We start from the raw sequence: 12937 nt of genomic DNA, 5'->3' as shown, positions 1-12937 counted from the left end.
TGTTCAACACCAAGTTGGAATAAATTACATTAGTTAAAAGATTTTTTTTGGTAGCAATATCCCTTTCGCAGGTATACCTTTCATTTAGCCAAAAAGTGACAGTTCAAACCAAATTATGTGAGCAATGTCGTCTAATTACTCATTCAGAGTTAAATAGTTCAAAAACAATTTGGCCAAACTATGGCAACACACATCAAAGTTGCTGGTGAACGCAGCAGGCCAGGCAGCATCTGTAGGAAGAGGCGCAGTCGACGTTTCAGGTCGAGACCCTTCGTCAGGACTAACTGAAGGAAGAGTGAGTAAGGGATTTGAAAGTTGGAGGGGGGGGGGAGATCCGAAATGATAGGAGAAGACAGGAGGGGGAGGGATAGAGCCAAGAGCTGGACAGGTGATAGGCAAAAGGGGATACGAGAGGATCATGGGACAGGAGGCCTGGGGAGAAAGAAAAGGGGGGGGGGAACCAAGTGAGAGGGACAGAGGGAGAAAAAGGAGAAAGAGAGAAAGAATGTGTGTATATAAATAAAAAGCGGATGGGGTACGAGGGGGAGGTGGGGCCTTAGCGGAAGTTAGAGAAGTCGATGTTCATGCCATCAGGTTGGAGGCTACCCAGACGGAATATAAGGTGTTGTTCCTCCAACCTGAGTGTGGCTTCATCCTTACAGTAGAGGAGGCCGTGGATAGACATGTCAGAATGGGAATGGGATATGGAATTAAAATGTGTGGCCACTGGGAGATCCTGCTTTCTCTGGCGGACAGAGCATAGATGTTCAGCAAAGCGGTCTCCCAGTCTGCGTCGGGTCTCGCCAATATATAAAAGGCCACATCGGGAGCACCGGACACAGCATATCACCCCAGCCACCTCACAGGTGAAGTGTTGCCTCACCTGGAAGGACTGTTTGGGGCCCCGAATGGTAGTAAGGGAGGAAGTGTAAGGGCATGTGTAGCACTTGTTCCGCTTACACGGATAAGTGCCAGGAGGGAGATCAGTGGGGAGAGATGGGGGGGACAAACGGACAAGGGAGTTGCGTAGGGAGCGATCCCTGCGGAATGCAGAGAGAGGGGGAGGGAAAGATGTGCTTAGTGGTGGGATCCCGTTGGAGGTGACGGAAGTTACGGAGAATAATATGTTGGACCCGGAGGCTGGTGGGGTGGTAGGTGAGGACCAGGGGAACCCTATTCCTAGTGGGGTGGCGGGAGGATGGAGTGAGAGCAGATGTACGTGAAATGGGGGAGATGTGTTTAAGAGCAGAGTTGATAGTGGAGGAAGGGAAGCCCCTTTCTTTAAAAAAGGAAGACATCTCCCTCGTCCTAGAATGAAAAGCCTCATCCTGAGAGCAGATGCGGCAGAGACGGAGGAATTTCCACTAGGAATAGGGTTCCCCTGGTCCTCACCTACTACCCCACCAGCCTCCGGGTCCAACATATTATTCTCCGTAATTTCCGCCACCTCCAACGGGATCCCACCACTAAGCACATCTTTCCCTCCCCCCCTCTCTCTGCATTCTGCATGGATCGCTCCCTACGCAACTCCCTTGTCCATTCATCCCCCCCATCCCTCCCCACTGATCTCCCTCCTGGCACTTATCCGTGTAAGCGGAACAAGTGCTACACATGCCCTTACACTTCCTCCCTTACCACCATTCAGGGCCCCAAACAGTCCTTCCAGGTGAGGCAACACTTCACCTGTGAGTCGACTGGGGTGATATACTGCGTCCGGTGCTCCCGATGTGGCCTTTTATATATTGGCGAGACCCGACGCAGACTGGGAGACCGCTTTGCTGAACATCTACGCTCTGTCCGCCAGAGAAAGCAGGATCTCCCAGTGGCCACACATTTTAATTCCACATCCCATTCCCATTCTGACATGTCTATCCACGGCCTCCTCTACTGTAAAGATGAAGCCACACTCAGGTTGGAGGAACAACACCTTATATTCCGTCTGGGTAGCCTCCAACCTGATGGCATGAACATCGACTTCTCTGACTTCCGCTAAGGCCCCACCTCCCCCTCGTACCCCATCTGTTACTTATTTTTACACACACATTCTTTCTCTCACTCTCCTTTTTCTCCCTCTGTCCCTCTGAATATACCTCTTGCCCATCCTCTGGGTACCCCCCCCCCCGGGTCTTTCTTCCCAGACCTCCTGTCCCATGATCCTCTCGTATCCCCTTTTGCCTATCACCTGTCCAGCTCTTGGCTCTATCCCTCCCCCTCCTGTCTCCTCCTATCATTTTGGATCTCCCCGTCCCCCTCCAACTTTCAAATCCCTTACTCACTCTTCCTTCAGTTAGTCCTGACGAAGGGTCTCGGCCTGAAACATCGACTGCATCTCTTCCTACAGATGCTGCCTGGCCTGCTGCGTTCAGCAGCAACTTTGATGTGTGTTGCTTGAATTTCCAGCATCTGCAGAATTCCTGTTGTTTGGCCAAACTATGTTTATGTTCCTATAATATTTAATTTAGTAAAATTATCTAAAATATTAACTGATTTTTAACATTTTGGCACTACCAAGTGCAACATTACTGGTGATGAACATGAAAAATGTGACAAATTAAATACTATAAATTTCAAAGTTTTGCCACATAAAGCAAAATTAACCTTAAACTCTGTTACACAGAAGTACTTTTGTGCATTATGTAAATTAGTACAGATCATGGCTAGGGCCCTTCCTCAAACAATTGATCTGAGATGTGGGAATAGCCAAGAGGGAAACAAAGCATCAAGACCCAGACTCTTTGGACAACCCACAAAACTGCTGTGGAGGTCTGTCTGATATTGTGGGATTAGTATTGCGATGTAGATACTTCATTTTCTCCATGTCAAAATCGTGGAAAGGCATAGTGGAAGAACACTGCAATAATATATCGTCAAAAGTCCCCAACTACATTCTACAAGTTAATAACAAATGCTTATTAAATGAAGTTCTTCCAAATCCCAAGAATATATTTTTCAAAAGCATAAGCTTCAACATAGAAACTATACAAGTGACAGATCTAGGCATTCCAAAACACCACAAAACCAAATACTGTGAATCAGAATTATTACCCCTGGCATATGCCATGAAATTTGTTGTTATATTACAGCAGTACACTGCATAAATAATGATATATTACAGAATATGTATATGTGTGTTAAATTAAACATGTAGTTCAAAAAGAGGAAAAAAAAGCAGAAGGGTGGTATTCATAGGTTCAATATCTATTCAAAAATCTGATGGCAGAGAAGAAGCTATTCCTGAATCATTGAATGTGTGCCTTCAGGCTCCTGCACCTCCTCCCTGATGGCATCAATGAGAAAAGGGCATGTCCTGGGTGACTGGATTCCTTAATGGTGGATACAGCCTTTAGGCGGTATTGTTCCTTGAAGATATCCTGGATGCTGGGGAGACTAGTGCCCATGATGAAGCTGACTGAGTTTACAACTTTAGGCACCTTATTTCGATCCTGTGCAGTGTCTCCCCCCTCCTCCCCCATACCAGACGGTGATGCAGCCAGTTAGAATGCTCTCCACTGTACAATTACATCAGCACAGGTAAAGCTAGTAGCACAGTAAGATCTTACAAAGTGATACAAAAAGTCAAAATGCTAATTTATTTTGAGATACAGCACCACCTTGTTGCCCACCTATTTAACTCTAGCTTAATCACAGAACAATTTACAATGATCAATCAACCTATCTTTGGATTGTGGGAAGAGACCAGAGCACCTGGAGGAAACCCACATGGTTCAGAGAATGTGCAAACTCCTTGTAGACAGCACCAAAATTGAACACTTGAACACCCCGAGCTGTAATAGGCTCATAATAATCATTTGGCAAAAGGTTTAAAATTTGCACATTCTCACTGTGACCACATAGGTTTTCCCAGGAAGCTATAGCTTCCCCCCCGCCACATTCCAAAGATGCAATGGTAGATTAATTAACCACTGTTAAGTTAACCCTGGTGTATACAGATAGTCAGAATCAGGAAGGTCACAGGGAAACAAGGGGAAAATGGCTAAATGTGATTGCCCTGGGATGCAGCAAAGATTCAATGGGCAGAATGGAATACAACAATATAAATTCTATTACATATTGTATTATCTGAACTTCTGTGTTGCTGTGAAGAACCTGTCAATGTGGTTAATTCTCTGAAAGGAGTTTACAAATGAGAACACCAGAGAACTAAGGCAATTAAATATGCAGAGGTAAAGCTTTAAAACATTTCAACTTTGAAGTAATATTAAAAAGTAATTAACATTACCTAAGATATGCTAAAAACACCCAGATGACAGTGAAGCAACAACACAGCAGTCAGGAATTGAATCAGGAACAAAGCAATTAAAACACTTCTTTGGAATTCCAATTGTGTACCATGGGGAGTAAACAGGAATGCAAAGACTTAGCTGATGTGCTCTACAGAGGGATGCAATTTTACAGATAATAACACGATTGTTGAAACAATTCTGAAATGACACAGACCATAATGAAGCATTCCCAAAAGAGTGTTCATAAGAATTACACAACTCTAGCCTATCCAAGTTCACATCAAGCAAACATATACACCAATACTATATTAATCCCAATATATTCTACCACATGCTACACGGTAGGGACTATTTACACAGGCATATTTTTGGAATGTAGAAGTTAACCAGAACACCTACAAGAAGCTCAAGCAGTCACAGGAAGAACATGCAAACTACACACACACACCAGACTTCAGCACTGCAGCTGCAAGACAATAGCTCTTAACTGTACTACTGTGGCATTGTGACATTTGTAACATTTGTTATGAATCCTACTACATGGGAAGAAGTGTAATCATCTTTGTGTTCTGTGCCAGTAATTTAAGAAAGCAGAACATATTTTTAACCAGGAAATGCACAGCATCAGAGATCAAGAGGAAAAAACAGGTTATGTTTTGAATGAATGTAACAATTACCTAGGGAGAGGTTTATGATTTATACTTTGCTTTAAATTAGTTCAGCAAATATTAAAATAAAATTCATAATCCTTAATTTTATCTACAATCTATTCATTTCTAACCTGTCAAGATTTCTTATAATCTGTCAAAAATCTACACTCTTCCTTTCTTTCTCAGTGTTCATAAGGTTCCAGAATTATTTCCTCAACCTTTTTAACATATTGCCTTCCAGTTTCTTACTTCACCCCACCCCGGTTTCACCTATCATCTTCTAATTTGTCCTCTTCCCCCCCCCCACCTTCTTATTCTGGCTTCTTCCCCAACTTCCTTTCCAGTCCTGATGGAAGGTTTTGGCCTGAAATGTTGACTGTTTATTCATTTCCATGGATGCTGCCCGATTTGCTGAGTTCCATCAGTATTTTGTGTGTCTTGCTTTGACTTTCAGAATTACATGAATGCCTTAGAGGGTAATAAAAATGGATTTATGAGATTTAGTACCAGATTTGAGATATTCTAGATAAAAACTGAAGCTGAAGAAACCAGAATTGCTTCAATTTTAGCAAATAAACTGGAAGGTTATTTGATGGTGCTATACAAGATCATGTGAAGTTTAGCCAGTAATCCAAGGATTTGGAAAGTAGTGAAAAACTGCAGGGAGAACGCAAGCAAAAACCATTTTAAGAATGCAAAGCAATATTGATCTAAAACTTACTGATTAAGTGTGGCGCCAATATTGCCAATCTTTCAAATTTCAATACTTTCAAATGGGAACTGGTTTGGCAGGCAGTGGGGGAAATCAGCTTGAAGGGTTATAGGAAAATAGCAAGGAATGGATCTGAACAGATTGCTTTGAAACAAGTGACATACATTTGATGGGCTAAATGGTACCATTGTGGCAGAACAATTCTATGTTACGCCACACAGGCTTTTGGATATTTTATAGTATCATTAATTTCCCAAGAGAACTAGGTGAGCAAACTCATTAAATACACAACCAAGGGCAAATTTTGCATTCCTATTCTGCTGAAATATAGATAAGTTAAACACCCACTGCTGAGATTACATATATAATACCTGCTTGTGTACACTAAACCAGCGTCAGAGCAGAAGCAAAAATATAGATATTTAAATTCGAAGTCAAGAAACAGCATTGGGGAAGAGTGGAAGAACCTACAAACGCATAAGGCATTCTGTACGATTCAGAAGAGGTAGTTTAGTTCATGGTTGGAAAGCTTGCTGGAAAGAGTGATATAATAGCAAAAAAGAAAGATTCTTTTCTTGTAGACACGATAAATGAACACCATGATCAACTCTCCCCAGGGCTATCCAATCTCAGTTATTATGTTATATTTACTGGGAAACTAGGGGATTTCTGGAAATCAAAAAACTGCAGATGCTGGCAATTAGAAATAAAAACAGAATATGTTGGAAACAATCTTGCAAGCAGCAGTTATGGAAAGAAACTGTTAAACATGTTAATGATCACCAGAAATAAGAAAGAGGAAAGCAATAGCAGTAAAAGTAGGGGGTGGGGAGGGGGGAAGATGGGAGTGCTAAATTATTTTTATTATTTCTTTAAAGTTGATGTTTTGCAATTCCTTATTGCAAAATTATGATGTTTGGCATTACTATTACCTGCTTATTTTAATGGGTATAGGAATTTTAATTTAAAAAATCACGACACCAAACAAACCTTTATACTTGGAACAAAACAGGATGTTGGAGGAACTCAACAGGTCAAGCAACATCTATGGAAGCAAAGGGTGTAATCTGACTTTTCAGGTCAAGGCTCTGCACCAGGAAAGATGGCCAGTACATAGGTGGGGTGGAGTACAGAATAGTAGGTGATCGATGGAATGAGATGGAGAAGGGAAGATGGGCCGATAGAACAAGATGAGCAGAAAGGATGGGAAAAGTGAACAAAGGGAGAAGAAAATCTGGTGGATAATTGAGTGTGTGGGGAAGGGGACTACAGGGATGCAAATTTTCTGATTTCAGGTAACTGCAAGCTACCTGAGACAAATACAAGATGTTGTTCTTCCCATCTATCCTCGAACTCTGTGGCAGAAGACAAACAGGTTGGTACAGGTGTGAGAAAATGTTAAAACAACTTCCAACAAACCAACAACTGGAATGTCAAGATGGCCGTTATGGATAGGGTACAGGTGCTCTCCAAAACAGCTGCCTAGTTCACTCTTGGTTTCACCAATTTGCAGGAGGTACGGTCACAAAGATCTAAAAGGGAAGTCTTTGCTGAGGATTGACTGTTCAGCATCACAGGCAGGCAGGGATAGTAAAGAGATAGCAAGGGTTGGAGCTGGACTGAAGCTTGGAATCAGAAGTGGGGAAAAGGAGAGAGGGGAAAGAGAAAAGTCAGGAGTGGTGACAGGGATGCAGTGGGATATGGGACCACAGGAGAATTGGGCAGGAGAGTGTCCTCTGTCAAGGATCAGAGGCCTGGAACTAGGTAAGAGAGGAAGTCTATATCAATTTTATACGACAAACATGGTGGAAACACAGTTTGGTGTGTTAAGAAGTGAGTTAAGGGACAGGAAGGAATTGACAGCGGTTGCCCAAAATGGGAAAGATGATCTATTTCAAGTATTGCACAATCTCTGCACACAAGTATGCAACGACGATTTCCATTACCCAAATGAATGGGATCTCAACTTTAAAATCACCAAAAACAAAAGCTATTCATTCACCTGTATTCTTTTCTGCTCTTTTCACTCATATTACTGAATTGAAATACAGGTTTCCCGTACCATCCGAAGGTACAGCGTTCCTATGAAACGGTTCGTAAGCCGGAATGTCGTAAAGCGAAGAAGCAATTACCATTTATTTATATGGGAAAAATTTGTGAGCATTCGCAGACCCAAAAATAACCTACCAAATCATGCCAAATAACACATAAAACCTAAAATAACAGTAACATGTAGTAAAAGGAGGAATATGATATGATAAATACACGGTCTATATAAAGTAGAAATACTTTTCCACAATCATGGCCGCACTGTCCACCGTAGCGAAAATCTCACGCAAGTGCTGTTGGCAAAATCACGGCGCAAGTGCCATCGGCACAAACACGGTGCAAGTGCTCTCGGCAGAAAATCTCACTCAAGCGCTCTCCAGTAACCTTTAAGCTATGAAGCTGCCAAATCATACCAAATAACATGTAAAAATATACAGCCGATATAAAGTAGAAATAATGTATGTACAGTGTAGTATCATTTACGGGAATTGGGAAGACAGCTTGCCAAGCACACTGATGATGGTGTCTTAGACTGAGTCGTCAGAGTTTGGGTGGTGCAGTGGCCCCCACCCTCCGGGCTGCCGACCGATACCGATTCGCAAAGCATGCAGGGGTGCAGCGGTGGCCGGGACGCATCCAGCACATCTTTAAGAAAAAAGCCGAAATAAACAAGCTAATTAATTAGGTGCCACCCGGCACGTAAATGTTGGCCCAGATCAGAGGCGATTGCGTCGCCTCTGATTTGGGCTGACAATTATGTGCCGGGCGGCACCTAATTAATTAGCATGTTTATTTCGGTTTTTTTCTTAAAGATGTGCTGAGTGCGTTCCAGTCACCGCTGCATTCTCCGCAAATCGGTATCTGTCCGCGGCCCGTTCGTTACTGCATTCGGTTTCGATTGTTATCCTTTCCTCTTCCAATTGCATCAGCTCTTCATCTATCAGTTCTTGGTCATGGGATGTCAAAACCTCTTCAACATCATCTTCGTCAACTTCCACAAGCCAAACTCAATTTGTCCTTACTTCGTTCACCACGATCAAAACGCTTTATTATGTCTAGTTTTACACTAAGTGTAACACCCTTACGAGCTCTTTTAGGCTTTTCCGATACCTTAGAACTCATCTTACAAACGGCTGCTCACAGGAACGTGTTTAAGCAATGCCGGCGAGAATGCCGTTCCGAATCCGGGGGTGAGCGGCTGCTCGGGGCGCGTGCTGCCTTCTTTCGTAACGGTGAAAACACCTTCTGTTAGCGAAAACAGGGAACTAATGTAGGTCTTTTGTAACAGTGAGGTTCCGTTAAGCGAATGTTCGAAAAGCGGGGGACACCTGTATACTGCACATTATTCGGGTAACGCAGTCAAAGTTCACAACATCCATTACATTTTAAAACATACACAAATGGTGCTCTGGCTCCCAAAACCCATACCATTCAGATCTGAACATTTAATCAGCATTCTTCAATCACTGCTGAACAAAATACCTCAAAATTTCTTGGCAACAACACAGTGGGAGCCACCTTCACCACTTAAGAAACTTCTGTGGTTCAAAACCCCTCCTTCTCAAGGCATCTAGGAATGTGACTCTTTCAGTAAAGCCCATATCCAGGGATTGAACAAATAACGAGTTAATTTTATGAATGGTGACAAGTTGAATGATCAAAGCATCTACAAGGCTAAAGGAACATTTTGCTTTAGGGAAAGGTTTCTCTGTACAAGAACACAAGTAACAACTTAAGCAGTATTTTGGCTTTGGTTGAGTTGCTACTTCCAAAGTTGTCACTATTTCTATACTGCTTGCTTCAAATCATTAAAGCAAGCTTATTCACAGGAAATTCACGGATGAACATTAAATAAATAACCTACCTCCTGAAAGAAAGGCTTCTTTCAAATGCTCCAGTACATCTGCAAACTTCCTGACATCATTCACCAACTGCATTATGTATTCTGGATCCACAACTGGATTGTCATAACAGTCTGAGTTAGAGCTGATGCTGCTGACAGAACCACTCTTGACACTTCGGCCCATACTCCAGTTTCCTGAGCTGGGCAACACAAAGAAATTTGAACTGGATAAACGGGAGAAACCTAAACCACGTTTATTACTTCCAGTCTGTCGCAACATCCCAGCTGTTGCGATGCTTGCAAATTTCTCAGTATGATCTGAAGTCCGGGCTAAAAGACCATTTGCAAAAGTTTAGGACGACAGACCCTATGAAGAGAATAGAAAAAAACATTTAGTAATGTACTGAAGATAACCTCAAAACATTTTATTGGGAAGTTAGTTTCATTGAATCCCAACATGATCCAAACCATACCTTGTAGTCATATAGTTGCAAAACATGGCAAAAACACAAATAAAAATTATCAAATAGGAGTTGAAATTATTTTCTCTCACACATAATTGCTTCATTAAAATGTTATTCATAAATCTTTGAGTGAGTTTCAGCACAACAGTCTTGTTGCTTAAATTAATGATTCAAGTCACCTGTCAGCTACACTACCTGCCATTCTCTGGATGCTCTAAAAGATATTCAACAGCACAATCTTTTCGATCATTTCGCAAAAGGGAGCAAAGCTGAAAGTCCCAATAGACCCAAATTCCCACCTATTACCCATTTTGTCCCCAAAGGCAAAATACAGTACTGCTACAGTCACCAGAATTAAGATTAAACCATTATCTGAGAAATAATTTACATACAAGTGTGAGAGTCAATGGATTTATCTACATTTCTGTAACATGGAATGGAGGAAAACCAAAGCAGATTATAAAAACAATGTAAAGAGAACATGTGAAACTCATTTAAATTGATGCAGAAAAATACCTCATAGAAATAGCATAACCTTCAACTCTTTCTTTCTGAAGTGGTAACCCACATCAACATAATAATCTGTTGCAAGAGACTTTCCTGTTTTGTGCTGAGAACATAGATTAGTAAACTTCAGCTTTTACAGAGCACGTTTTACCAGTATTGCCTCACAAGTTTAATAGACAAAACTTGTATTATTCATAAAAACAGGTTGATAAATTACATTACAGTCAAATTTCTGAAAAGAAAGCTGCTTTAGAAATCAAATGTTTGTGACAACCATACGAACAATTTTCTTTGCTAGTATGCAACAAAAGATAAACTGGGTCAAAATGGCAGGAACAAGCGTAGACCAGGTTTTTTTTAAAAGCACCTAGTGAAAAACTCTACTCATGATACATGTAATCTGTGCAGTGAATACTTGCATTCCTTAATTAGATAACCTACGCCCAGTTCATCTGACTATTGTTGCTGACACACCTTCTGGACAATTTGACGATAAAACATTACGAGTGGCCCAAGCAGCAAAAGCTCCATTGCATTCTCAGATCAAACATGGAAGACAAGAGAAATAAGGGGCTGACAGTGATGAAGTGGACAATGGTCCTAAAAGATAAAGTGTGCAAGGGATCTACCTCACTCTAAGAGTTCAGTATCATGGTGCAGAGAATTGGCTGGGGGGGGGGGGACGTCAAGAAAAGTTGCTGCAATGGGAGGAGCACCAGCACCGATTTAGGGAAGTGGCAATTTGGTGTTGGAGTTGTATATGCACCGAGTTGGGGAAGGGAGGTGTGGGTGCGGTGTTGGAGGCGCAGGTGCAGAGTTGGGGAGGGTGCTGGTGTTGGAGGCGACAGTCACAGAGCTGAGGAAGACAGGAGGGGGGTATTGGAGGCACTGGTGCACAGAATAGGGGAAGAGGACTGCTGGAGGCACGATGTACAGACTTTGCAAGGGAGATGCACAGTGTTGGGGAACAGGGTTGTCGAAGGCACCGGTAGTTGTGGAAGGAAAGTGGGGGGGGGGGCCGCCAGTGTATAGTTTGCAAGAGAGATGGGGGTGTTGGGGAAGAGGACTGTTGAAGGCGCCGGTGTAGAGTTGTGGAAGGTGGGGGGGGGTGGGGGTAGTTGTTGGAACTTTTGGAAGCGCCGGTGTAGGGTTTGCAAGGGAGATGGGGGTGTTACAGCCGCTCCGGTGCACAGAGTTAGGGAGGAGGGCTGCTGAAGCGCTGGTGTAGAGTTGTGGAAGGAAGGAGGTGGTGGTGGTGAGGGGGCGGAAATGTTGTAGACGCCGATGTAGAGAGTTGTGGAAGGGAAGTTGGGGGGGGGGAGGAGGAGGCGTTGGTCCGGTGTTGAGTTAGAGGGTCCAGCGCTGTAGGAACCCGCACCGCCGCCGCAAGCCCACCGGAAGGAGAGCACGCCGCCCGCCGGGCTGGGCTCCGCTCCGCTCCGCGCCGCGCACCACGAGCCTCGAGTAACGGTCACTTTCTCTGCTTCACACCAGCAGGGCGAGCACACCGCTCCAAATCGCGTCGCCACCACTTCCAGGAGGGATCCCAGTCTCCCGGTTCGCGGCGCGGAAGGGAAAATCCCCTCCTGGGGGTCGGGACAACCGAGCCGAGCTGTACCCCCGCCGCCAGCAGAAATCAACACTCACCCGCTTCACCGAGCTGGGGTTAGATCCCGCTAATGTTTTGGTTGTCATCGCCCTTTTGTTTTACGGAATCCTTTCAAGGCTGCAAAAGGCAGCGCTTGACGTCTCGCCACTTGGTCGCTGCTCGGGGGAGGGGGAGGAAAAACTCTCATCCGCCGCCGTTTACCTTCACCACTTGCCCAGCGCCCGCCTCGCCCCCGCGTGACCTCAGCTCGGGCAGCCGATTGGCCGAGCGCCGCTCCCTCCTCCCCCCGCCCGGGGCAGAAATCTGGTGCAGCCGTAACAGGTGAAGGGAGAGGGATCGGGTTGCATTGGCATTTGAGGGGTGGGCTGCTGAGATTTTTTTCTAATCCAGTGGAAAATTTTTGAGTACGTCAACGTCCGAGTGATGAAATCCAATCAAAATGCGAGCTTTAGAGGAAAACTGCACTGGCCAAGCAGTTCAGTGGAAATAAATGAGCTGTTTTATCTTCTGCCAGCCCTTCTTGCTTGCATGCATGGATATTTAACACTTACACATCCTAACATTCACGGAAGTATTGGAGACACGAGAGACTGCAGATGCTGGAAATTTGGAGCAACACACACAAAAATACTGGAGGAACCTGATGAAAGCTCTGGGCAAACATTCGGCTGTTCATTTCTCTCCGTAGAAGCTGCCTGAGTTCCTCTAGCATGTTGCTCCACGGAAGTGCGGCGGTGATCCAGGGTTTACAGCAACACGAATGATAAATAAGCCCCTGTCACATTTACTCACAAGGCTTGGTAGTGAGAGTAATTTAGGCACAAGAAACTTCAGATGTTGGAACTGAGACGGGATTGAA

At 43.9% G+C, this 12937-nt stretch overlaps 1 protein-coding gene across 1 annotated transcript in view; it reads right to left on the bottom strand.

The window, feature by feature from the left end:
- The window catches only part of LOC134355002 (rho GTPase-activating protein 29-like), a 73287-nt gene extending 60865 nt beyond the window's left edge, over window positions 1-12422 (bottom strand). Inside the window, exons 1-2 of the mRNA XM_063064620.1 lie at window positions 12117-12422; window positions 9520-9865 (exon numbers count right to left, since the gene is read on the bottom strand). Coding sequence (XP_062920690.1) covers window positions 9520-9778 — 259 coding nt within the window. The 5' untranslated portion in view covers window positions 9779-9865; window positions 12117-12422. The remainder of the gene's footprint in view (window positions 1-9519; window positions 9866-12116) is intronic.
- Between the last annotated feature and the right edge of the window lie 515 nt (window positions 12423-12937).

The sequence above is a fragment of the Mobula hypostoma genome, chromosome 12 (assembly GCF_963921235.1).
Source record: "Mobula hypostoma chromosome 12, sMobHyp1.1, whole genome shotgun sequence".
NCBI lineage: Eukaryota > Metazoa > Chordata > Chondrichthyes > Myliobatiformes > Myliobatidae > Mobula > Mobula hypostoma.
Note: the sequence above shows the minus strand (reverse complement) of the source record. Positions and strands in the feature narration are given on the sequence as shown.